At 41.8% G+C, this 27,151-nt stretch overlaps 1 protein-coding gene across 1 annotated transcript in view; it reads right to left on the reverse strand.

The window, feature by feature from the left end:
- The window catches only part of lrp1ba (low density lipoprotein receptor-related protein 1Ba), a 333,352-nt gene that overhangs the window by 257,447 nt on the left and 48,754 nt on the right, over positions 1–27,151 (reverse strand). The window contains exons 4-8 of the mRNA XM_036564311.1: positions 19,820–19,931; positions 16,110–16,238; positions 11,888–12,145; positions 8,711–8,873; positions 3,147–3,369 (exon numbers count right to left, since the gene is read on the reverse strand). Coding sequence (XP_036420204.1) covers positions 3,147–3,369; positions 8,711–8,873; positions 11,888–12,145; positions 16,110–16,238; positions 19,820–19,931 — 885 coding nt within the window. The remainder of the gene's footprint in view (positions 1–3,146; positions 3,370–8,710; positions 8,874–11,887; positions 12,146–16,109; positions 16,239–19,819; positions 19,932–27,151) is intronic.

Raw genomic sequence — 27,151 nt, forward strand, 5'->3', positions numbered from 1 at the left:
GTTAGCGGCGTTAGCGGCATTGGCGATGTTAGCGAGCCCCCACCTCACAGCGGGGGGCCGCACAGCCACACCTTTCAGCTCAGGTGTGAATTAGTGGGTTTATACAGTCTGAGTCAAAGTGTGGACCCCCCTGACTAAAGCTGTGTTATCATAACCCGTAAAGGACCAGATCAGAGAAAACTGAACTATTTCACTTCCTGAGAAGTGATGATCCGTAGCACATCAACACTGTTAAGGTTTCAGGACGGTCACCTCTCGGTCGGCACAGCCCGCACCTGCAAAATCAGCCAGTCTGGAATTAAATGTTTTGTGATGTCATGAAAACAAAGATACAAATCAAATCAAATCAAATCAAATTTATTTGTATAGCGCTTTTTACAACTGATGTTGTCACAAAGCAGCTTCACAGAAATCCGTTTAGAACAAAGAGACACAAACAGAGAGAGTGAGAGAGAGACAGAGCGAGAGAGAGACAGAGAGAGAGAGAGAGTATCTGCCTATTTGACCTACAGCATCCAACATCTCTGTGAGATGCGAGTCTGAGTCGAGTCTGTGAGATGCGAGTCCGAGTCCAGTCTGTGAGATGCGAGTCCGAGTCCTGTCTGAGATGCAAGTCCAGTCTGTGAGATGCGAGTCTGAGTCCAGTCTGAGATGCGAGTCCAGTCTGTGAGATGTGAGTCCGAGTCGAGTCTGTGAGATGCGGGTCCGAGTCGAGCCTGAGATGCGAGTCCGAGTCGAGTCTGAGATGCGAGTCCGAGTCGAGTCTGAGATGTGAGGGATCTGCGATCTTTGCTTGAATTAACTTCATTAAAACTTTCACATCATATCCAAAAACATGAACCTGTTAGATCTACAGGAGTGAACCATATTTAATCTCAGAGTGAGTTCATGTATCTGAGTGTAACGTCTGAGTTCAGCTGCTGCACTGAGAGCCGGTACCGTGCGGTTCTCTCGCTGTATCTGACCTTGCGGTGTTTCTTGTTTACTCTGGTATTGATCGTGCTGGAATGTTCCGGGTCTCAGAGCTGCTCCTGGAGGGCCGATTTGGAAGCAGGACGCTGAAGAACCAACCTGAACAGAACTGGCTTAAAATAATCTGTCCTGTTCCGATCTGAACCCACCAGGCTTAGACACATCAGTATGGAATTAAACAGGAGGGGAGCTAGAACCTTTAGAACCGGGTGGCTAGATTAGACCCAGATGTGTTATTAAAATATTAAAAAAACAAATTAAATAGCTTTAGTGTATTAAAATCACATAAACAGTGATGCGTTTGTGTTTCTCAGTGCAGATTTAGATCTGTCCATCATTTCTACATGAATGAAATATTACATCACACAACTAAACCCAAACTTAAACAGAACAACTCCACAAATATTCAGATCCCTCTGTAATATTCTGTATGTGTTATTATACTATATATCTATTCAGATCTGCACACATACACACACTCACTCACACTCACACTCACACTCACACACTCACACTCACTCACACTCACTCACACTCACACTCACTCACACTCACTCACACTCACACTCACTCACACTCACACTCACTCACACTCACACTCACACACTCACACTCACACTCACTCACACATACACTCACACACATACACACACACACACACACACACACACTCACACATACACTCTCACACACAGACACAGACAAAACTGCTTATCCTCCTGGACAGAAGACAGGAAGCACCCTGTACAGAGACTCAGACTCGCACCTCAGAGACTCAACTAGAACTCACACCTAAGAGACTCGACTCAAACTCGCACCTTAGAGGCTCAGACTTGCACCACAGAGACTTGACTCAGACTTGTACCTCAGAGAGTCGACTTGGACTCGCATCTCAGTGAGTTGACTCGGACTCGCACCTCAGAGACTTGACTCGGACACGCACCTCTGAGACTCAGACTCAACTCAAATTCACACCTCTGAGACTCCACTCAGACTCGCACCTCAGAGACTTGACTCAGACACACACCTCAGAGACTCGACTTCGACTCGTACCTCAGAGACTCGACTTGGACTCGCACCTCAGAGATTAAACACTAAATGAGATTGAAGCTCATCTAGACGGCTGAGCAGACGTGAACAGGCCCGTTTCTCCGACAGTGAGAGGAGGGGCTGGAAATGTTCCTCAAAGAGGAAGAAAACTGTTCTCTCAAATGAATCAGTACTGAGACACAGCATCTGTGTTTCAGAGCAGTCTGGACATCGCAGGTTTGGACTTCAGAGCTCCTCATGTAAACCTCAGCTTTATGAGCTCCTATAAGAACCAGCAGGACGACCCTGACGATGGTCAAGAAGTAGCCGTCCAAAACCCCTCAATCAGAAAGCAGCATAAAGACGGTGCACACATTTACAGCTGAGAGGAAAAAAAAGAAATCAAGAACAAACGAAGCTGACTTTATACATGAATGACACTAAAAAAACTAGTTTTAATTTTAATTCTAGTTAATAATTGTATTTTTCTAATAATTTTATTTTTCTAATATTTTTATTTGAACTTTGTTCTGGATATTAATTTCATTGGAACTTCATTCTGGATGTTAATTTTATCAGAACATCATTCTGGATATTATTTTTTTAGAACTAAATCTCTAGTAGAACAGTACTTAAACATTTAAACAGTGATTCCAAACTTTGAAATTATGATTCCAGACATTTGATCAGCAATTTCAAACTTTTGAAGAGTGATTATAATTTTTTTAGCTATGATCCGAAACATTGGAATGTGATTTCGGATCTTTGAACTGTGATACCAAATGTTTGAAAAGTGATTTTAAACTTTTGAATTGTGATTCCAAACATTTGATCAGTGATTTCAAACTTTTGAAGAGTGATTCTAATTTTTTTGTATTGTGATTTCAAACATTGGAATGTGATTCCGATCATTTGAACTGTGATTCCAAACTTTTGAATTATGATTTCAAAGGTTCAAATTATGGTTCCAAACATTTGATAAACGATTCTGAACTTTAGCGAGTCTATAATTTCTTAATTGTGATTCCATACAATTGAATGTGATTCTGAACATCTTAACTGTGTTTCCAAACTTCTGAATTGTGATTCCAAAGTTTTGAACTGTGACACTAAATCTTCCGGATGGTATTCGTTATTCCACTCACCGAGTTCCCCCGGATGATTGTGTGTCTGTTTTTTCCGTCGTAATCCACCACTTCAATGATGTCCAGGTACGTATCGGCCCAGTAGACGAGTTTTCTGACCAGGTCGAGGGTCAGCGCGGTGGGCTGCTCCATCCGGCTCTCCACGATCCGGCTCCGCTCAGATCCGTCCAGGCCGCAGCGCTCCAGCTTAGCCACACTTCCATAATCGGAGAAAAACAGCTTCCTGAAGAAAGAGAGCGAGACTTTAGAACAATTCAGCTCGATTACGGTTCCTTAGGAAAAGATTCAGTGCAGCATGAAATCTCACTTTTCAGTTATTTGATGAGGGTATTTTTAAAATTATACTGAATATTCAAAAGAGACTGGAGGAAATAATTTGTTTTTTTTTGCATTTGTACATTTGAAAGCAGGCAGAGAATTTAATAAAATAATCAGTGCATATTTTATTAAATATTTTTGTAATTAATTATAATTGACTGACATTCCAAAACTGATGCGAGAGAATTGCCTTCAGACTGATGCATTGAGTTACACTTTAACAAGTGGATTGTGGGTAAACCTTGGGCCTTTTTATCTATAGTTCTCATTATAGTTTCTCTCTCAATACATATTTGAATCCATCTTTTTTTAATATAAAGGTATGGGAATTGTAATATATTTTGTTTTAATAAAATTGAGCCGAGTTTCACACTTACAGTCAAATACACTCACATTCCACCATATCAGAACCCTAAAACGTCAGAGAGCACCTTTCATTACTTCATTTACGCTCAAAGCTGCCATCAAGTTCATATTATATTGTACTTGTGTAATATAAACATATGTACCTGAAAATTACCCAGAAGCCTCAACAACTAACTCTGCTCTCAGCTGTGTGAGTCAGTGAGTCTCTCTCCCTTTATTCCAGCTTCCATTCTGTTCAGGAGACTCACTTTCAGCTCCTCAAAGAATCTGCAGACACACCTCCAAAGTTCAGTCTTAGAAGCTGGTTGATCATTTTCTGAAGTAATCAAACACATTCAGTGGTGTTGAGGTCTGGACTCTGGGGTGGTCTGTCCATTGTCCAGCTTCTTTGTTTGATGTGTCCATCTCCTTTTCTCAGTGAGGTTCTTCTTGATCAGCTACACATCCTTTCAGACCCACAGCGCTGAGTCGTCTTCTCACAGTGGAAGGATGGACAGAAACACCTGTGGATGTTTTCAGATCTGATCAGCTTGATTTTCTCCTCTCTCTCAGAGATGAAAGCTTTAAGTGCTGTTTATCTGATGGGGGCAGTTTTGGGGTCGACCAGCTCTTCCAGGTGGTTGTTAGGAGACTCATTTTCTCTGGAGCTTCTAATCAGTGTTTGAGCTACAGGAGAGGGGTTTCTGATAAAGTGGCCAAGGGATGCATGTTAAAAACTACTTTAATTTCTCACACTGTGCCGAAGCTACAAGCTTAGCTCAGCAGAAAGCAGTCAAATAGAGCCCTGTTGCTCCAAGGACAGGAGACGGTTTCTCTTTAATGCATGAGACGGTTAATCCACACTATATCAGCTGAAAGATGGCGACAGAGCAGGTTTTAAAGCTGAGTGCAGTAACACTCCTCGTCAGGCTGAAAGGCAGCAGGAGAGCAGCTCAGAGCGACACATACACAGCACTGCTGGGCTTCAGCTGGAACTTACAGCACACAAACCAAAGCCACAGTCGGCTACCAGGCGGCGCTAAGCTAATGCAGTGTCCATAGGCCGTTGACGGCAAACTGGATATTCTGTTGTTTTCAGCAGAGCATCAATGACGCCACCACCACCTGCAAGAGTTTCTGCAATTTTCCCAACTTTTGGCACGGAAATAAACCAGATGTTGATATGTTGGGGGCCATATGGAGGCCAAATGTCTCATTTTCAAATTCCAGGTGAACCAAGTCACCAAGCAAAACAATGAAGAGTGCAGAGCGTCCTCCTCACTTTTTCCACCTGAACAAACCATCTACACTGCTCAAGCTCTCCTCTAATAATCACCCATTTACACCTGTGACACTGTCACCATGGCCATGTTTGCAGGTCAGTTGCGTATCAAGTGCTGGTCTGGGAAATTCAGTCCGAGTGATGCCACAGCCATACGTAATGGCTAGTCTAAGAGATCATAACTGACTTCTCTCTCTTTGGGTGGGTAGGATGGATCCCCAGAGTGTTAAATACCCCTTGGTATTCAGGGGGTCCCATGTTGGATGGCTTCTCCAGTGCTGGCTACCTGCTAATTTACTCGCCTTAGTGACGCTGGTGCTAGCTTCAGTGGCATTGAAATCTTTGGTTCATCTGAATTGCTCTGTTCTAGTGCGGTTCTGCGCTCTTCCTCACATTAACTGAGATCTTCCTCGTCTCCTCTTCTGTAGAGTCTCTGTTCTAGTGCGGTTCTGCGCTCTTCCTCACATTAACTGAGATCTTCCTCGTCTCCTCTTCTGTAGAGTCTCTGTTCTAGTGCGGTTCTGCGCTCTTCCTCACATTAACTGAGATCTTCCTCGTCTCCTCTTCTGTAGAGTCTCTGTTCTAGTGCGGTTCTGCGCTCTTCCTCACATTAACTGAGATCTTCCTCGTCTCCTCTTCTGTAGAGTCTCTGTTCTAGTGCGGTTCTGCGCTCTTCCTCACATTAACTGAGATCTTCCTCGTCTCCTCTTCTGTAGAGTCTCTGTTCTAGTGCGGTTCTGCGCTCTTCCTCACAGTAACTGAGATCTTCCTCGTCTCCTCTTCTGTAGAGTCTCTGTTCTAGTGCGGTTCTGCGCTCTTCCTCACAGTAACTGAGATCTTCCTCGTCTCCTCTTCTGTAGAGTCTCTGTTCTAGTGCGGTTCTGCGCTCTTCCTCACAGTAACTGAGATCTTCCTCGTCTCCTCTTCTGTAGAGTCTCTGTTCTAGTGCGGTTCTGCGCTCTTCCTCACATTAACTGAGATCTTCCTCGTCTCCTCTTCTGTAGAGTCTCTGTTCTAGTGCGGTTCTGCGCTCTTCCTCACATTAACTGAGATCTTCCTCGTCTCCTCTTCAGTAAAGTCTCTGTTCTAGTGCGGTTCTGCGCTCTTCCTCACATTAACTGAGATCTTCCTCGTCTCCTCTTCTGTCTTCAGTGTGAGAAATGAGGAACAGTCACTCTTCACTCCAAACTCTTGGGAAACTGGGTGAGTTTTCAGATTTACAGATCTGCTGCAGCTCATTGGAAAGTTTTCAGAGGAATCCGGGCAGAGTTACAGTTTCTAGGCAATGAAGGACCAACTGGGTGAGCCAGTCTGCTACAGCGCCACCCTGAGGCAGAGCAGTGCTGCAAAGTTAGTTACGAATATTAAAGACAGCTGTCAGCTGTGAAGTAGGACAAATGATGGCCCTTCCCAGAATTTGTATTTTAGAGGTTCATTTTCAGAGAAATTAGATTTTCAGAGAAAATCTAAAGACCTCAAATGTAGAAAATCAGCGAAGGCATGTTTGATGCTTGTGTCTTTGGTTTAGCACTGAAGCTACGAGGTAAATGGTAACTTCTACCCCTTCAACTAGCATTGTGCTAACTCCATGCATTCACAAAGTCCTCATAGCTCTGGACTGGGTTGCGCCAGGTTTGTGTAAGTCTGTAATTAAGTTTTGGAATAAAGTCTTTCCTGAGTCCTCAGTTACACTCGTTAGTTTAAACTGTCCTTTTACTAAATCTGGTTACACCACAAACCTGTGCGTCGTGTCTACATTTGAACTTATGCACAGCTGGTGCAACCAGCCACTGGTCACCAACCCTGGTCCTGGAGATCTACCTTCCTGCACAGTCCCATTCCAACCACAATCTTCCACACCTGCTCCAGCTAATTAACCTCTACAGAAGTGCCTGGTTGGCCGGGTGTGTTGGTGTAGGTCTGGGGAGGGGAGCATGTCAGCTGCAGGTTGGAAATAAACTCTGCAGGAAAGGAGATCTTCAGGAGGAGGTTTAATGACCACTGCCTTATGGGAAAGTGGCGATCTTGGCAACACCTCAAGGCAGTTATTTCCACTCATACCAGTCCAGGCTTCTATATCTTTCAACAGGAACCGTAAACCCTAAACTGAAAGCTACAGGAATGTTTCAAAAACAGATTTGAAATCACTGGTAAAATCAGACAAAATTCACATCAATCATCTGCTGAGCTAAAGAATTGTTTGTGCTCCAACTTTCTGAACCTAAACGCTGATAAAACTGACGTTATGCTAGTTGCCCCTGAATCTGTGGTGTCAGAGTTGTTAAGCCTTGCCAGTTAGTCTGAAATCTTGGTGTATTATTTGACCCTTTGCTCATATAAACCTGCGTCTTTTCATCTCCGCAGTACTGCACGTCTGCTCCAGTTGAAAGATGCTGAGACACTGGTTTAAGCTTTTATCCTCCCTGCAGACGCCTTAAATAGACTGCAATGTATTCAAAACTCAGCCACCAGAGTTCTCACCCACACTAATCATGCAGGACATATCACTCCTCTGCCAAACTGGTTACTCTGGCCTCCCTTTACTTCATGTATTAAATACAAGATCTCATTACCTTCTCCTGCACGGTCACCTCCATGCTTAACTCATCTACATCCCTTCCTGTAAACTCAGGTCTCCTGGTGCTGGGCTGTCCCCCAGGTTAGAAGGTCTTCTTGGGGTGGCAGGTTGTTCAGCCACTAGGTCAGCCCTCTTGTCCATTTCCTCTTTTAAAACTAACTTGAAAACTTATCTCTTCGCTCGGTGCTGCTCTTCTACCGTGACCTCCCAGCTGTGTTGTATGTTGGACTCTCACTTCTGTCCTATTTATTCCTGTGGTAATGCTGGGTGGACGAATCAGACACTCGCGGATAAAAGATAAACCGCAGGGTTTACTAAAAAAAGAGGATGAGCCAAAATAACAGGGCTCACAAAGAAAGACAGGCTTATATACACTGGAACAGGTGAGGATAATCAATACTCAGGTGACTGAGATCTGCTGATTGGCATATGATAGTTAGTGAAGTCACATGACAAACTGAGGGATTTCTGGGAAGTGGAGTCCGCAATGGAATGAGAGTCTGACTGAGAACCGGGAAGCTGTTGGTTTGTCTCGAATGGTTGTTTACAGGTTCTTTGGTAAAGTCAATGGTTTAGAACCTTTGCATCAGATTGACGGAGAAAGTGTTGTATATGGTTCTACATAGAGCCTTTTAGAAAATGGTTCTAGACACTTAAAAAAGATGGTTCTTCTAGGGTTCTGTAGTAAAGAAAATGGTTCTATGTAGAACCATAAACACTAAAAGAACCATTGGCATGTTTATATGGTTCTGTGCATGGTGAAATGGTTCTTCAGATTGATGGAGAATGTACTTTAAATGGTTCTATATAGAACCTTTTGGGAAAAGGGTTCTTTTGGAAAAGGGTTCCCTAGAAGAACCATCTTTTTTAAGTGTCTAGAACCACCTTCTCCGTCAAGCTGAAGAACGATTTCACCATGCAGAGAACCATTTAAGCTCGCTAAGGGTTCTTTGAGTGTTTATGGTTCTATATCATTCTCTTTACTAAAGCACCCCTTGAAGAACCATCTTTCTTAAGAGTGTGCTTTAGGACTGAACTCACCCCACTGCTGGGTCCAGGGCGATTCCTCTGGGGTTCTGAAGATCCAGCTCTACGATCGTAACACACGCGTCCGCCTTCTCACTGCAGGCGAATATCCGATCGCTCACTCGGTCCACGAAGTAGAAGTTCCCCGTGAGCCAGTCTACGGCCATATGTTCCACATCTAAGGTTGAGGGGAGAACAAAGGGGTGAAAAACGGCAGATCTTACAGAGCAGATACATATTTATAAAGGACAAGGGCACTGCAGCAGTTTTAGGACACTGAGTTCAGCTCCGGTGCACAGGCCTGATTGAAAATTCCACTCAGCCATTGGAGGAAATTAATGATTGGAAAGTTTGCACAAGCTGTTCTCCCACTCACACACCACACACTCACACACACACACACACACACACACACACACACACTCACACACACACAACACACACACACACACACTCGCACACACACACACAACACACACACACACACACACACACACACAGGCCAAAATTCCCCGCTCAGTGCCGGCCCGAGTGCCAGTCTGCTGTGAAGCCTGAGAAATCCCCCTTCCTCCAGTTTACGAGCGCTACGTTACGAGCCTTAACTCACGGGTTTTATCTATGATCCCCAACGCACTGGCTTTAATTAACGACCCGTGAACTTAACGAGCCTTACTTCCAATCTTGGATGTGAACTCAATAGTCAGGCATTCAAAACAGCTCAAAACTGTCTATTAATGCCTATTAATGGTCATTAGCATGGACCCTACTGGGTCCTCATCCCTGTAGAACACCATTGCCAGCTGCGAGCCCCCATAACTCCCTCATTACACAGTTCTCTTAACGCCTCAGTAGATGAAGCTAGCATGAGCGCTAACAAAGTCACGCTGTGATTTTATATGAATTATTTCTGACTCAGGGTTCAGTGAAACGAGTGGAGAAACTGTGGAAAGTGCAGATTGTAGACTTTCATTTGTGTAGAAGAGGAGATGTTTTATCATGAACCAAATCTGATGGAAAGTCCTGCTATACAGAAATGAAAAGCAGCATTTAAATTTTTGTCATATAAGTTTTTGCCATTTTTTGGAATCAAAACAAGCAGAGAAATGTCAAAAACCTCTCTGTGTAATGTATTATATACTAACTACACACTTACACACTGGCATCTTTCATTCATAACAGTAACGCTAACCAATCAGCACTCAGTAGCAGTAATGCTAACCAATCAGCACTCAGTAGCAGTAATGCTAACCAATCAGCACTCAGTAGCAGTAATGCTAACCAATCAGCACTCAGTAGCAGTAATGCTAACCAATCAGCACTCAGTAGCAGTAATGCTAACCAATCAGCACTCAGTAGCAGTAATGCTAACCAATCAGCACTCAGTAACAGTAATGTTAACCAATCAGCGCACAGTAACAGTAATGTTAACCAATCAGCACTCAGTAACAGTAATGTTAACCAATCAGCGCGCAGTAACAGTAATGTTAACCAATCAGCACTCAGTAGCAGTATTGCTAACCAATCAACACTCAGTAGCAGTAATGCTAACCAATCAGCTCTCAGTAGCAGTAATGCTAACCAATCAGCAATGAGTTGCAGTAATGCTAACCAATCAGCTCTCAGTAGCAGTAATGCTAACCAATTAGCGCTCAGTAGCAGTAATGCTAACCAATCAGTGCTCAGTAGCAGTAATTCTAACCAATTAGCGCTCAGTAGCAGTAATGCTAACCAATCAGTGCTCAGTAGCAGTAATGCTAACCACTCAGTGCTCAGTAGCAGTAATGTAAGCATCCATTAAATTTTTTAATGGAATGTTGCTAGGCCATTGCTGTGTTGTCCCAAGTGGTTGCTAAGGTGTTGCTAGGCTGTTGCTATGTTATTCAAAGCGGCTGCTAAGGAGTTGCTATGCCCTGGCTGTGGTATCCCTGGCAATTGCTTAGGTGTTGCTAGGCTATTGCTATGTTATTCAAGGTGGTTGCTAAGGTGTTGCTCCATTGTCAAAGGTGGTTGCTAGGGTATAGGTAGGCTGTTTCTGTGTTATACCTGGTGATTGAAGGCGTAGCTAGGCTGTTGCTATGTTATTCAAGGTGGTTGCTAAGGTGTTGCTCCATTGTCAAAGGTGGTTGCTAGGGTATAGCTAGGCTGTTTCTGTGTTATACCTGGTGATTGAAGGCGTAGCTAGGCTGTTGCTATGTTATCCAAGGTGGTTGCTAAGGTGTTGCTAGGCTGTTGTTGTCCAAGGTGTTTGCTAAGGTGTTGCTAGGCTGTTGTTGTCCAAGGTGTTTGCTAAGGTGTTGCTAGGCCATTGCTGTGTTGTCCAAAGTGGTTGCTAAGGTGTTGCTAGGCCATTGCTGTGTTGTCCAAAGTGGTTGCTAAGGTGTTGCTAGGTTGTTGCTATGTTATCAAAGGTGTAGCTTGGCCGTTGCTATCATTTTTGACTCAGGACACTGAAATCTTCCCTTTGTAACTGTAATTACATTGAAGCTGAGTTGGTGCTGAATCATAACATGCAAACCATATGATACTAATGCACTAAATCACAGAGTTACAGGCAGAAATGTAAAGGTACGTCTAGCCAGCTATTTTAGGCTTATGTTCTGAAGAGTTAAAGCAGGGCTGCCTGTGCAAAAGTGCCTAATAATGGCCATTAATGGTGATTAACCTGCTGGGGACTAATATCCCTGCTCTAATGTGGGCTGTAGACCACCACTGCTAGCTACGATCCCCCCATAACTCCCCAATTACACACATTCACATCTCAATTCCCCTAAACACGCTTTTTTAGCCCTCATTTCGCTCCACTGGCATCGCCCGCCCTTCCACTTTCCCTTACGCATCACTTCATAAACTAAATCACTCTCCGCCGCGGTCGCACCTTACAAGAGTCCGCCGCTTAAAAGCGTCTGCTCGGTCCTCTGGCGAATGGGCTGATAATTAGATGGAGTTGACCCCTTTGACATTTAAACCCCTCAATTAACACAAGATTAAACACTTCATAAAACAAAACGGCCGAGGCTGAAGTCGCACTCTTGAAAGAAGTGGGAGCCGTAATGAGCTTTTCAACATTGAAAATGCATGAAAAGTGTATAATAAACACTCAATAAAAGACAAACGGAACACATTTAACATATAAAATGCGAATGTTTGCATCAGTCACTGTGCAGAAGCAGACGTGCAGATGAGGGTACTCACGCTGAAGGTTCTGTGCTATCCTTATTTGCCGTTTTTCTGAAATTCCTTTCAGTTTGGTCAGCTTGGCGCACCAAAGCTGACCGACAGTTTTGGACGTTTGAATCCAGCAGACTGTTTCGTCTCTGTGAATAAAGTCCAGCGCTTGGGTGCCGTTTGTGTCCATCGGCCTCAGATTTGGCACGGACGACCCGTTTAGGTACGTGACTGATATAGATTTGAGGTTCGCCGTCAGGAGCAACGGCGGTCGATCCCCAGGATCTAGAACAGGAAGACAGGAGAACTTACTTTTGACATGTTTCAAACTAAAATGCTAAAAAATGCATCTCACAAATGTAAGGTTATCTTTATGCCAACATGAGTTGCTAACATACAATTGTTGACGTTTAGTGTATGAAGTCTGCTTCCTTGGTTTTAGCACTGGAAGCTAATGTAGCTAGGTAAACAAACTAACCTGTAAAGTTTCCATTGTTTGTTAGCTACATTAGCCTTGTAGCTTCATAGATGCTGGGCAGAAATCTCACTGACCCAATAGTGCCATGTTTAAAGCCTCTGAGCTCTTCAGTACGACCCATTCTAGTGCCAGTGTTTGTCTATGGAGGTTGCAAGGCTATGTGCTTGACTATATACACCTGTTAGTGACTGGTGTGGCTGAAACACCTGAACTCAATAATTAGGAGTGTCTGCATACTTTTGGCCAGTGTGTGAAACACTCCCTGGTACTCAGGGGGTCCCGTGTTGTGGGGCTGCTAACTCTCTCTCCATAGCGGTGCTGATGCTTCAGTGTCAGTATATGTCTGTTTTATCAGCTGTTCTTCTGTAGAGTCTCTGTTCTAGTGCGGTTCTGCGCTGTTCCTCACAGTAACTGAGATCTTCCTCGTCTCCTCTTCTGTAGAGTCTCTGTTCTAGTGCGGTTCTGCGCTCTTCCTCAAAGTAACTGAGATCTTCCTCGTCTCCTCTTCTGTAGAGTCTCTGTTCTAGTGCGGTCCTGCGCTCTTCCTCACAGTAACTGAGATCTTCCTCGTCTCCTCTTCTGTAGAGTCTCTGTTCTAGTGCGGTTCTGCGCTCTTCCTCACAGTAACTGAGATCTTCCTCGTCTCCTCTTCTGTAGAGTCTCTGTTCTAGTGCGGTTCTGCGCTCTTCCTCACAGTAACTGAGATCTTCCTCGTCTCCTCTTCTGTAAAGTCTCTGTTCTAGTGCGGTTCTGCGCTCTTCCTCACAGTAACTGAGATCTTCCTCGTCTCCTCTTCTGTAGAGTCTCTGTTCTAGTGCGGTTCTGCTCTCTTCCTCACAGTAACTGAGATCTTCCTCGTCTCCTCTTCTGTAGAGTCTCTGTTCTAGTGCGGTTCTGCGCTCTTCCTCACAGTAACTGAGATCTTCCTCGTCTCCTCTTCTGTAGAGTCTCTGTTCTAGTGCGGTTCTGCGCTCTTCCTCACAGTAACTGAGATCTTCCTCGTCTCCTCTTCTGTAGAGTCTCTGTTCTAGTGCGGTTCTGCGCTCTTCCTCACAGTAACTGAGATCTTCCTCGTCTCCTCTTCTGTAGAGTCTCTGTTCTAGTGCGGTTCTGCGCTCTTCCTCACAGTAACTGAGATCTTCCTCGTCTCCTCTTCTGTAGAGTCTCTGTTCTAGTGCGGTTCTGCGCTCTTCCTCACAGTAACTGAGATCTTCCTCGTCTCCTCTTCTGTCTTCAGTGTGTGAAATGAGGAACAGTCACTCTTCACTCCAAACTCTTGGGAAACTGGGCGAGTTTTCAGATTTACAGATCTGCTGCAGCTCATTGTAAAGTCTTTCAGAGGAATCCAGGCAGAGTTACAGTTTCTAGGCTATGAAGGACCAACTGGGTGAGCCAGTCTGCTACAGCGCCACCCTGAGGCAGAGCAGTGCTGCAGCTCTAGTTAGTTAAGAACACCAGAGACAGAAGCTGATTGTGGGGGAAGCAGATAAACAGTCAGCTTCACTCTGAGCGTCTATTTTCCCCCAACTGACAGCTCAATGTCATTGTAAGTTTTCAGAATTTCAATTTTGAGGCATTGAGAAGGTCCAAGAGGTTAATTAGGGGGTCCTGGACCCCCCAGGTCCCTCTGTATTTCACACCTTGCTTTAGGCCATATAGTGCACATTATTGAAGACTGTGAGTTTCTGATTTTTTAAGTGTGACAGCTGAGAGCTGACAGATCAGTAAGTAAAGCACTGTTAACGAAAACTATAGGAAGTCAAATTCCAATAATATCTAGAATATTGGTGTGTAAAATCGTTTTGGTATGAGTAACAGAATATTCTTCTCACTGGAGCTCCATTTAAAATAGCTTTGAAGGTAGAAAACAACACAGTTTTTGTCGAATAAATCAAGCAAATCGACTCTAAACTTGTAAAAAGCCATTAATATCGGTTCAGCAGAGTAACTGTCACCGTATTTTAACACGTTTTACAGGTGGCACGAACCCATAAACTGTCTGATAGCTTCCAAACCTAATTTAGAGGAGTGATCAATGTTGACATAAGCCACTTCCATCAGCAAACGCTTTCTTTCTCCTTTTTTTAGTGTTTTTTTAATGAAGATGCAGCCCGAGACGTAATTAATTAGGTATTAATTTCTAGCGCTGATAGCCAGACTTCATCAGTGGGAATGAAGTCCTGATTGACTCTTCATTAAGACTGGCCTTATTTATCTCTCATCTCCAGGCTTTGGTGTGCCGACGGCCATTTGCATGTTGATGATGTTAAGCGTAACTGACAGCTCTAAAAAGCGGCCGGCGGAGCCGCCGGTGTTAATAAGCTCGGAGCGATGCTCAGACGGAGCGGATTTTGATCCGTAGCTGCGGGCTTCCGGTAGAAATTGACACCTGTGGTCCTGATACATAATGACCACCTCTGGGCCTCAAACACATGCTTCGGTTTAACCCTACACGCAGGCCAATCAGGAACATCTGACCTCTACTCAACTTTCCTTTCACTCTTTCTCAGTCTTTCCTGCATAAAATTCAGCTGATATCCTCAACTCTGCCGTCTAAAGAGGGCTTTATATTCAGTGGCTCAGTCTGTTTTACGCCTTTAACTGTAGATATGATATAAATACTGGAGGCTGGCTCCATATATTTAACACTAACTGGCCACCTTATTAGAAACACCCACCTTGTGCTTCCACAAACTGGCCACTTTATTGGAAACACCTACCCTGTGCTTCCACTGACTGGCCACTTCATTAGAAATGGCTACCTTGTCCTTCCACTCACTGGCCACTTTATTAGAAACACCAACACTGTGTTTCCACTAACTGGCCACTTTATTCGAAACACCTACCTTGTGCTTCCACTAACTGGCCACTTTATTAGAAACACCTACCTTGTGCTTCCACTAACTGGCCACTTTATTAGAAACACCTACCCTGTGCTTCCACTAACTGGTCACTTTACTGGAAACACCTACCCTGTGCTTCCACTAACTGGCCACTTTATTGGAAACACCTACCCTGTGCTTCCACTAACTGGGCACTTTATTAGAAACAACTACCTTGTGCTTCCACTAACTGGCCACTTTATTAGAAACACCTACCCTGTGCTTCCACCAACTGGCCACTTTATTAGAAACACCTACCTTGTGCTTCCACTAACTGGCCACTTTATTAGAAACACATACCCTGTGCTTCCACTAACCGGCCACTTTATTAGAAACACCTACCCTGTGCTTCCACTAACTGGCCACTTTATTGGAAACACCTACCCTGTGCTTCCACTAACTGACCACTTTATTAGAAACACCTACCTTGTACTTCCACTAACTGGCCACTTTATTAGAAACACCTACCCTGTGCTTCCACTAACCGGCCACTTTATTAGAAACACCTATATATATTCAGTATCTACAGTGAAACGAATGTGTAAGTTCTGTAGTTCTGAGAGTAGAGAACTTGGAGGGCCTAACATACAGCACAATAATTCATTAAAATAATTTAAATAATATTTGAATAATTAATTTTAACAGTCCAAATCCTCTGGTTTCCAGTTACAGGTTGTACACTCTCACTGAGAATGTCAGACTTGAATGTGTAATAAATTGCTTCCATGTGTTTGCAGCATCAATAAAAATGCTGTGGTTGTATATTTGAACACTACATTAAAAAAAAAGAAAAGAAAAGAAAGTGTTGCTGAAATCGAAGTGAAAGTGTGTTTGCTCTGTTTCTGCTGCTGTTTTTGCTGAGGATGAAGCGGATGATGAATGGTCTTACCGGTTTTGGCTTTGCAGGACCTTCTGTTGGCCTGGAGGCTGAACCCATCTGCACAGCTGCATCTGTACGAGCCCAGCGTGTTCATGCAGATTTGACTACATGTCCCATAATCCCCGCATTCATCATGATCTGTAGGGAAATGCAGGAGTCATCAGTTGTAGGATTAAAGGGTTCTAAAGATAATGGTTCTATATAGAACGATGAACACTCACAGAACCATTTGCATGCTGAAATGATTCCCAGCGTGGTGAAATTATTCTTCAGATTAATGGAGAATGTGTTGTATATGGTTATTATGTAGAACTTTTTGGAAAATAATTCTAGATAGCTCCAAAATTGGTTCTTCTATTGTATAGAAGCTTGACATCATCACAATAGAAGAACCATTTTTTGGGGCTATATAGAACCATATACAGCACGTTCTCCATCAATCTGAAGAAGAATAGTTTAATGAACCCTGTAATCATGTAAAGAGATCTTTGAGTGTTCTAAACAGAACCGTGGTTCTAGTTGAGCCATTTTCTTTACTAAAGAAACCCTGAACAACAATAATCAACGTGACAATTTTACACTTTCAAATTACGAAGAACTTATCTTGCAATTCCGCTAACTGGCCACTTTATTAGAAACACCCACCTTATGCTTCCACTAACTGGCCACTTTATTAGAAACACTCACCTTGTGCTCCCACTAACTGGCCACTTTATTAGAAACACCTACCTTGTGCTTCCACTAACTGGCCACTTTATTAGAAACACCTACCTTGTACTTCCACTAACTGGCCACTTTATTAGAAACACCCACCTTGTACTTCCACTAACTGGCCACTTTATTAGAAACACCTACCTTGTGCTTCTACTAACTGGCCACTTTATTAGAAACACCCACCTTGTGCTTCCACTAACTGGCCACTTTATTAGAAACACCCACCTTGTGCTTTCACTAACTGGCCACTTTATTAGAAACACCCACCTTTTACTTCCACTAACTGGCCACTTTATTAGAAAACACCTACCTTTTACTTCCACTAACTGGCCACTTTATTAGAAACACCTACCTTATACTTCCACTAACTGGCCACTTTATTAGAAACACCCTACCTTGTACTTCTACTAACTGGCCACTTTATTAGAAACACCCACCTTGTACTTCCACTAACTGGCCACTTTATTAAAAACACCTACCTTGTACTTCTACTAACTGGCCACTTTATTAGAAACACCCACCTTGTGCTTCCAGTAGCTGGCCACTTTATTAGCAGCTGCCCATTGACTTCCATTCTAACCGACTTTCAACCCCACATATTTTCTGTTGTTTTCAGCACACAGCATTTCCGGTCTGTGTGAATCACCCTCGCGCCACGGTTACAGCAGACAGGGGTGAAGTTTAAAAACGCTGAAGTGCTCCTTTAATGTGCTCCAGCATGACCTAAATACATACGGCCTCAGCTTTGGCTGCCATGTACACACAACTTATGAATATGTAAATGTGCTCTGTAATTGGGCGCAGGTGAGTGATGGGTAAACGAGCGTGTAGGCAGGCTTTACCTTAGAAAATATAGCGTCGAAAAACAGGAATAAATAATGTTTATGGTACATAAAACCACCTACATCAAAACCACGACTGTGGAGAAGACGTCCTAATTAGAGTCAAAGCCAGGCAGCCTGTTTGTTTACTGAGGAAGTGAATCATTAAAGAGGAAGAGGAGAAGAAAAGGACAAACGAAGGACACCCGGACGAGAATTTACCTCCAAACCATCATCTCTAACAGATGAACTGCACCCCACCCCCTCAATACCACTCACCCCCCACCAAATCCCCCAGATATAAGGCAGATACATCCACTGATATCATAATGATAAGCCAGATATCTCTGTCTGCATTAAAGGGCTGGTACCCTGCGTTTTCCTTATATATTCATTAATGTGGATTTATAAACCAGAATTCCAGTTTTTCATGACGTCTCTTCATCCCTCAGAATGAAACAGGCTGTTTTTTGTCACTGTGCCTTTAAGACTCATATACAGGCGTGTGCAAAAGTTTAGGCAACCCCCAGTCAAGTGAACTAGTTTATATTTAATTTTAAAAAAAATTGCTGACACCAAGAATGAAATATTTAAAAGGTGAAATTTAATTTTCATGTGTGAACTGAATTCCTGAGACCAAGATAAACATGAAATTAAATTATCAGACATAAAAAACTGTTGAAATTTAGTTTATGTTAGTACAAATCATTCTCATAATTATAATGAATTTGAAAAAGGCGTGAATTATTATTATTATTATATTATTATTATTATTATTATTATCATCTAATATAAAAATTAAATCTTACATGCTAAAATATAATTCCTGCAGTTAAAAGTTGAATTTTATGTAGTAATATGTTTATTTTTATGTCCATTTTTGCAATGAAAACATTTTCTGAAGACGCTTTGATTCTTGATTAAAAGTTAAAAGCATCTTTATCAAACTTATTATTATTATTTGAAACAACTTCCTGAAAATTCGCAGCTCTGTTTCTGAGAATTTTGCTTTTCTTTGCTTTAATTTCTTTTATCAGCCAACCGGAGTCTCACTGGGCGTGGGTCTTTAATATGCATGAGCTCATTTACATGCCAAAACTGATCAGTTCTTGCTTAGAACAGCAGTGAAAATACTGCTGCATTAAAAGACACTTCAGTAAATAAATAATTGCTTATTAAGACGTGCAGAAGTGTTTACGTGTTTACATAAATCAATAAAACGCATGCTTTGATGAGGGGTGCCAAAACTTTTGCACACAGCTTGAAACTTGAACAACATCTATAAATTCACATCAAGCTCATTTATTAAAAAACCAGTGAGGAAAACTGAGCTTTCAGTGTTTGGGTCATTCTCCATCTGGAGGGGAAACAAAGGCTTCAGGGCTTAAACAGATGTTTACAATATTAGCCACAGCTCAGTCTGTACGTTTATTAAAGATTAAATAACACTTTTCCTTTATGATTCTCTGGTTTTTCATAGTCGCTATCTGTGAAACAGCTCGTCACAAAACCAAGTTTCAAACCATTTTTAATATAAAACCATATTTTTTAGAGGTTTAACTCAGGAATTTGTATTAAACAGATTCATGTTTACTTTTTATATCATTAATGTTTTACTACATTTAAAAAATATGTATTTTATTTAAAAAAAAAATCCATTTCTCTCAGAGATTGTGGTCACTGGTGTTTTCAGGACTCTTATATTTTAACAGTATTTTCAGCTCTATTAAACTGCTTCTTTGGGTCGAGGCTCATCAGAGAGGAAGCATCTCGAGGCAGGAGAAGGCGAGTCACACTCGCTCACTATATTTCATTAATTTATTAATAATTTTGTTGATCAGGCAGCTCACTGGCGTTTTGTGCTTTAATGGCTGGGTCATTAAAATTTTGTCAAAATAATGCCAAATATAATGTTTTTATTACTGATTTTAAATACACAAGGTCACCTGATCGGCCAACGAGTCAGCCGATTTACAGAATCCTCAGTTTTAACCAGAATGTCACTGGAGTCAGCGTCACTGGAGTTACACCATATTCATACAACAGCAGTGACTGTAGAACATGACTGAATTAGTTTAGGGATGATGTTTTAAACATGTATCTGCCTGAATTCCCACTGCAAATGGAGAACGACCCGTATGGGCCCTTTAAGCGCAGAGGTCAGAGGAGAGTCTGAGTCGGTACCTCTGCACGTTTTCCCGTCCTCCTGCAGCTCCAGGCCGTTTCCACAGTAACACGACGCTCCCGTTCTCAGCCTCACACAGTCGAACTCACACCGCCGCTCACTGCAGCTCCGCTCCAGCTCTGAAACACAGACACGCAGGCGTTACACAGCGTCTCTCAGCGCAGCTTTACAGTGCTGTCCACTCTATCAGCCCCACTGACCGCTCTATCAGCTCCACTGACCACTCTATCAGCTCCAATGTACCGCTCTATCAGCTCCACTGTCCACTCTATCAGCTCCATTGACCGCTCTATCAGCTCCACTGTCCGCTCCATCAGCTCCACTGTCCACTCTATCAGCTCCACTGACCACTCTATCAGCTCCACTGTCCACTCTATCAGCTCCACTGACCGCTCTATCAGCTCCACTGTCCATATAGTTTCACTCTGTAGTTCTACAGTTACAGACTGTAGTCCATCTGTCTCTCTGCATACTGTGTTACCCTGTTCTTCAGTGGTCAGGACCCCCATGGACCCCCACAGAGCAGGTACTATTTGGGTGGTGGATCATTCTCAGCAGTAACACTGACGTGGTGGTGGTGGTGTGTTAGTGTGTGTTGCGCTGGTCTGAGTGGATCAGACACAGCAGTGCTGCTGGAGTTTTTAAACACCTCAGTGTCACTGCTGGACGGAGAATAGTCCACCAACCAAAAATATCCAGCCAACAGCGTCCTGTGGGCAGCGTCCTGTGACCACTGATGAAGGACTAGAGGATGACCAACACAAACTGTGCAGCAGCAGATGAGCTGTCGTCTCTGACTTTACATCTACAAGGTGGACCGACAAGGTAGGAGTGTCTAATAGAGTGGACAGTGAGTGGACATCTGCTTTGTCCTGACTGGACATTTTTCAAGTTTTTAACCCTTTTGTTTCCAACCCAATCTTGTAATTACAATGTAATAAGAGTATTACTACAACACTTACAGAGCTTAAATACAACCAGTATGACTAAAAATGAGCTAAAAATTACAGGTATGTATTTTTAACGTATTGTTGAGGGCTGAGACGTAAAATGCGGCCTGTGCAAAAGTAATGGCACCTCTTAAATCTCCTTGTTGTTTTTATTTTTCACGTGTGAAACTCGGCACGTGACCTTATTTCAGTAAAATGTGTTCATTTGGCCCGGAGTGTGCTCAAACTCTCGACTGCTGCTGTTCAGCGCTTCCACACGTGTCGTGCCAATGTCAGCCGGAGGGCTGTCGGAATGAATAGGCGCCGTCGCTGTGGATCTCCGGCGCTATTTCGGACCGAAAAAGGCTCCACAAACAGAACAATGCCGGTTCACCGGCCGGCCGCGGGAACATAAAGCCCATTCTTTCACAGAAGTCGGCCGGACGCGGCCTCGTTACGAGAGCGTGACTCAGCACTTTTGGGGCTAAGTGGCATTTAGAGGCTGTTTCCTTTGATGCATTCCTCCGGGGTCCGCTCGGGCTCAAGGTTGCTGTCAATAGGAAGCCATAAAGCTCAGATTTAGAGCGCGCGCCGGGAGATCCGTCACCTTAGCGGCACTTAGCGCGCCGTAGCGCTAATCTGCGGAGTATCCCGATTTATTTATCGATCTCGAGCTCAGCTGAAGAATGGCTGCGATTTCTGAAAGCGCCAGCAACACGCGGCCGCGGTCAATCGCAATGCGTTTAATATCAATAAACAATTTAGTGCACCTTTTTCATCCACCTGCTGGCGGGGTCACCTTGCCAGCATTGTCGTCCTAGCGGCGCTTTGTGTGCAGAAAGTAGATTTGAGGGTTATATAAAGAGCCTGTCTCGGCCTGTCTCACTCTCTGGCAGTCATTCTACACAAACAGCCACACGCTCAGCTCCGCCGCTCACGCTGTCCGGCTTTAAAGGGATGGTTCTGTCTTATTTATACCAGATGTAGTCCATCAGCCGAGACAGAACCAGTGGCTTCTTTAGTTATGAGGCCAGCACAGCCAAACTAATCAATACCTGGATTATATTCTGATCTATTTAAGATAAAAGCATTAATAGAGACAGTGATAATCTAAATGCACTGTTATTAATAAAGGTTCTGTTCAGGTACATTTATCATCCATCAAGGTCCAAACAGTGTAAACGTTCCCTCGAAGCTCCAACAGTGGTTCTAAGGTCTGATTGTGAACCTTAAATAAGTTTTTCCAGGTGAAAAGTTCGTATTTGTTCCTTTTCATAACCGAATGTTTTAAACAGAACAGTAAAGTAAAAGCCTGGAGACGAGACGGGGTGTGTGGAGTCAGTACAGCTTAGAACATATCATTTCAGTGGATTATGGTTCAGTTATGTTCCCTGACTAAAGGTACTGAGATGGAGCCTTGAGGGTTCCACCCCAGTGACAGGAGGGAAACTGACCCAGAGACACTTTATTTCTGAGAGTGGATAAACAAAATGATCATTTGTAGGGTTCTTTCTGTTGGGAGGGGTCTGTCTCGAACCCAAACCCCTAATATTTTTACATTTACAAAATGATATTTACATTTTTTTTCAATGTTTTATTTCTTTTAAAGTTAAGTTGAAAGATTTGGATTGCTCTTAAGTTTCATTTTTAAAATAAAAAGAAAAATGCTGTCTCATTACCCAAACACAATTTAGCCTTATTTTAGCCACGCCCCTTTTAGAGCAGGTAGTGAGACTGCATCCCTGTCCCTCATGGCCACATGGTGAGCAGGTAGATCCCATTGTTTTGAGGTAAATCTGTCCCAAAGTCTGAAAATCAGTAAATCTGGTCACTTTAGAACCATTTTAGTTGCAATTTAACTCAAACTACATCTGAAATATGTTTCAAGTGTAGCAGAATTTGAGTCTTAACAGCTGCTTCACTGCATCATAAGCTGCTCCAACTTACAAAGAACCATCTGCATGATTAACCGGTTCTTCTCATGGTGAAATGGTTCTTCAGACTGATGGAGAACGTGCTGTATATGGGTCTATATTGAGCCTTTTTGAAAATGGTTCTATACACCACTAAAAATGGTTCTGCTATTGTTATGATGTCAAGTTTGTAACAATAACAGAACCCTTGTTGGTGCTACCTAGAACCGTACACAATAGATTCTCCATTACTCTAAAGAATGATTTCACCGTGCAAATGGTACTTTGAGTGCTCATGGTTCTATATAGAACCACTGTCTATACTAAAGAACCCTTGAAGAACCATCTTTTTCAAGTGTTTATGTATATATAAGTATATATGCTTGGTTATCTCGAACATTATTTTTAAGTGTATGCTTAACTATGTTTTATAAAAATACATGTGCTTATTTGTTGAATGCATTTAAGAGCATTTAGTAATACAGACATCATTTAAAATGCATTTAAGTGCATTACAGTAGTAGTGAATCAGTAAATCCAGTAGTATTTATGATCTGTTGCAGGTGTAATAACACTTATATCTACAAATTGTATACTTAAATTCACTTAAGTGCAACTTAAGTTGTCCGAAAAAAGAGTAATGCATTTAATATATTTTATTATTAGCTTTGTTACAATTTAACATATGAGTTTAACATCTAAGTTGTTTCAAAGTAATACTTTTATTTTTTTATTCTCTATTTCTATTTTATCTATTGAAGAATGTTTAGAACTGAAAATGTTCTTGTAATAATTGAAGATGTATTTCAACATTACTTAAATAAAATAAGTTTTAAGTAAACATAAGATGGGTTTAGTTATTCCTAATAATGTGTTTACACGTATGCTTAATTATGTTTTATAAAAGTGTGCTGGTTTAATATTGAATGCATTTAAGTGCATTTAGTAATACTTAACTATAATCTGAAATTAATTTAAATGCATTTAGTAATACTTTACTATAATCTGAAATTAATTTAAATGCATTTAGTAATACTTTACTATAATTTGAAATGAATTTAAGTGCATTTAGTAATACTTTACTATAATCTGACATGAATTTAAGTGCATTTAGTAATACTTTACTATAATTTGAAATGAATTTAAGTGCATTTGGTAATACTTTACTATAATCTGAAATGAATTGAAGTGCATTTAGTAATACTCAACTATAATCTGAAATGAATTTAAGTGCATTTAGTAATACTTTACTATAATCTGAAATGAATTTAAGTGCATTTAGTAATACTTTACTATAATCTGAAATGAATTTAAGTGCATTTAGTAATACTTTACTATGATCTGAAATTAATTGAAGTGCATTTAGTAATACTTTACTATAATCTGAAATTAATTGAAGTGCATTTAGTAATACTTAACTATAATCTGAAATGAATTTAAGTGCATTTAGTAATCTGAAATGAATTGAAGTGCATTTAGTAATACTTTACTATAATCTGAAATTAATTTAAGTGCATTTAGTAATACTCAACTATATTCTGAAATGAATTCAAGTGCATTTTGTAATACTTTACTATAATCTGAAACACATTTAAGTGCATTCAGTAAGAATTGAAATGCGTTTAAGTTCAATTAGTATCACTGAACCATATTACGAAATGCTTTTAAATGCATTTAGTATTACTGGACCATAATCTGAATGGCATGTACGTGCATTAGTAATAATAAACCATAATTTGAAATTTGCTTAAGTGCATTTGTTAATACTGAACCATAATCCGAAAGCATTTAGGTGCATTTTATTTGCAGCATAACTCAATAAGTAGCTGTGTATCAGTACCTCCAGTATATATTTATGATGTATAGCAAGTGTAACTGTAACAGTTGTGTTTAATTACATACTTCAATCTACCCAAGTTGCTCAAAAACCACAACAAAATGCATTTAACATGTATTTACAGCAATCACAGCTTATCTGAAGTAATCATTTAGTACTTATTAAAGCATGTTTGAGGTGTAAACATTAAAAGTGTACACTTTTCATATTAAACACACTTTTGAAAAGTACACTTAAGCGCACTCCAGAGCGTCCTACTCTACTGGCAATGCTTTTCTATGGAGATTATAGACTATACGTGCATGTCCTGGAGCCTGAAACGTGTCGAACTATCGCTTTAAGGGCTGCTGAAAGCGCTTGTCTCAGCCTGTCTCTCAGACTGGCAGTTATTCCAGAAGAATGACAACACGCTCGCCTCCATCGCTGACTCTGTGACCTTCTCCGTGAGCTCCGGCTTTAAGAGCCGAGCCGGATGGAGGATATTTTGACTGCAGGCTGAAGAAAACAGAATATAACACTGTAACACAATGTCCTACATGGAGAACAATAACACAGACAGGAGCAGAGAGTCAGTAGCAGCGGAGAGGTGCATTACGACTGTGTTTAATATACAGGATATATTCAGAACCAGCATTAATCTGGGCCTTTAAGACTGTGGGGGCCGAACTTGAGCACTCGTTTAAAAATGTGTAACATCATTTGAGGCCTTTCTTGCCAAATCTAGAAGAATCTGAAACTTTATTATCGATATAACTGTGAAAAAATGTACATGAGCAGATTTTGGCTTTATCTGTGTAACTGTATGCAGCTGTGATAGCGAAGTATTAAAGCAATTAAAGGGCTCATATCACGGAAAAACACATTTTCCTCACTTTCAAGTAAACATGTAAACACTGTTAAAGAGCAAACGCACCAGTTCACACATGCAAAAACAGCTCCTTTTAAAATCACTGCTTTTGTGATGTCACAAAAAACAGAACATGTTCCTCTTTGGCCTACAGCCTACAGCCTTAGCTCCGCCCATTCATGCTCAGAGCTCATTTTCATATCTCAGCCTTAAAGGGCCCATATCCTACTTTTTTTCCTACTTCCACTTATGAGGTCACAATTCATAATTCTTTTTTTGATCACTTAGTATTAAACAGACTGATTTGTTGTTGTGTTTAAACTGCTGTAGTGTGTTGGTTTTTGTGACATCACAAAACAAAGCAGATTAGTCTCCATATATGGATTTTGTGGACAAATTTTACCAGTACGTACCATTTATGTGCTGTAAATATGACCTTTTATTGAGGAAAATTAGAAAAATCTTTTTTTTCCATGATGCAGGCTCTTTAAATGTCCAGTAACAAACAGCCTGTTTAATGCTAAGATATAAATAGAGATCATAAAAAGTGAATAAGGACACAAAATAGCACAAATGTTCTAAATGGAGCTCTGTGGGAACAAAAATAGAACCCAAGAAACGCAGGATATGAGCCCTTTAATGCAGGTAAATGGAATATCAGTGGCTGGAAGTCAGTGCTGTGTAGTCTCTGCATGCTGTATTCAGGAGTGGAGCTCGAATCTGAGCTCGTCATCATGTTCTTCTTGTCTTGGCGTGACTATTAGCAGCATCACAAAGGAAACCTGACACACTGGAAATGACTGAACAATTCTCCACAATTTATGAAACATGTCATCCTTCAGAACAGAGAAAAAATTCTTAACAACATCTGAACAATATCTGACTTTTAATTGTTTTCCGTCGTCTTCCAAATCTGAGCTGACAGTAGCAATTAGCATCCGCACAATACGTGACACGGCGGCATTCATTTGGCCGAGCCGCACAATAACGCGCCGAAACGCAACGATCCGTCAATGCCACAGCACTCGGAAAAATTTTGGGAACTTCTCAACTTTGTTTCTCTTGATTTGCAGTGAATGTTCAGTGTGAAGCGCCAACTTTTCAGAAAGAGAGAGAGAAAGAGAGAGTAATGAGAAAGGTAAAGAGAAGAGCAGTGACTATGAGTTAAAATTACAGTGCTGAGGCGCTGCACTACAAACACTGCCCGTCTAAAGCTTGAGGAAACTCTCCATTATATATATATATATATATATATACATATATATATATATATATATATACATATATATATACTGGTCAGGCATAACATTCTGACCACCTCCTTGTTTCTACGCTCATTGTCCATTTTATCAGCTCCACTTACTATATAGGTGCACTTTGTAGTTCTACAGTTACAGACTGTAGTCCATCTGTTTCTCTGATACTTTGTTAGCCCCCTTTTATCCTGTTCTTCAGTGGTCAGGACCCCCATGGACCCTCACAGAGCAGGTACTATTTGGGTGGTGGATCATTCTCAGCACTGCAGTAACACTGACGTGGTGGTGGTGTGTTAGTGTGTGTTGCGCTGGTCTGAGTGGATCAGACACAGCAGTGCTGCTGGAGTTTTTAAACACCTCAGTGTCACTGCTGGACACAGCATCCTGTGACCACAGATGATGGGCTAGAGGATGACCAACACAAACTGTGCAGCAGCAGATGAGCTATCGTCTCTGACTTTACATCTACAAGGTGGACTGACAAGGTAGGAGTGTCTAGTAGAGTGGACAGTGAGTGGACACAGGGTTTAAAAACTCCAGCAGCACTGC

Source organism: Colossoma macropomum, unplaced genomic scaffold, assembly GCF_904425465.1.
Source record: "Colossoma macropomum unplaced genomic scaffold, Colossoma_macropomum, whole genome shotgun sequence".
Classification (NCBI taxonomy): Eukaryota; Metazoa; Chordata; class Actinopteri; order Characiformes; family Serrasalmidae; genus Colossoma; species Colossoma macropomum.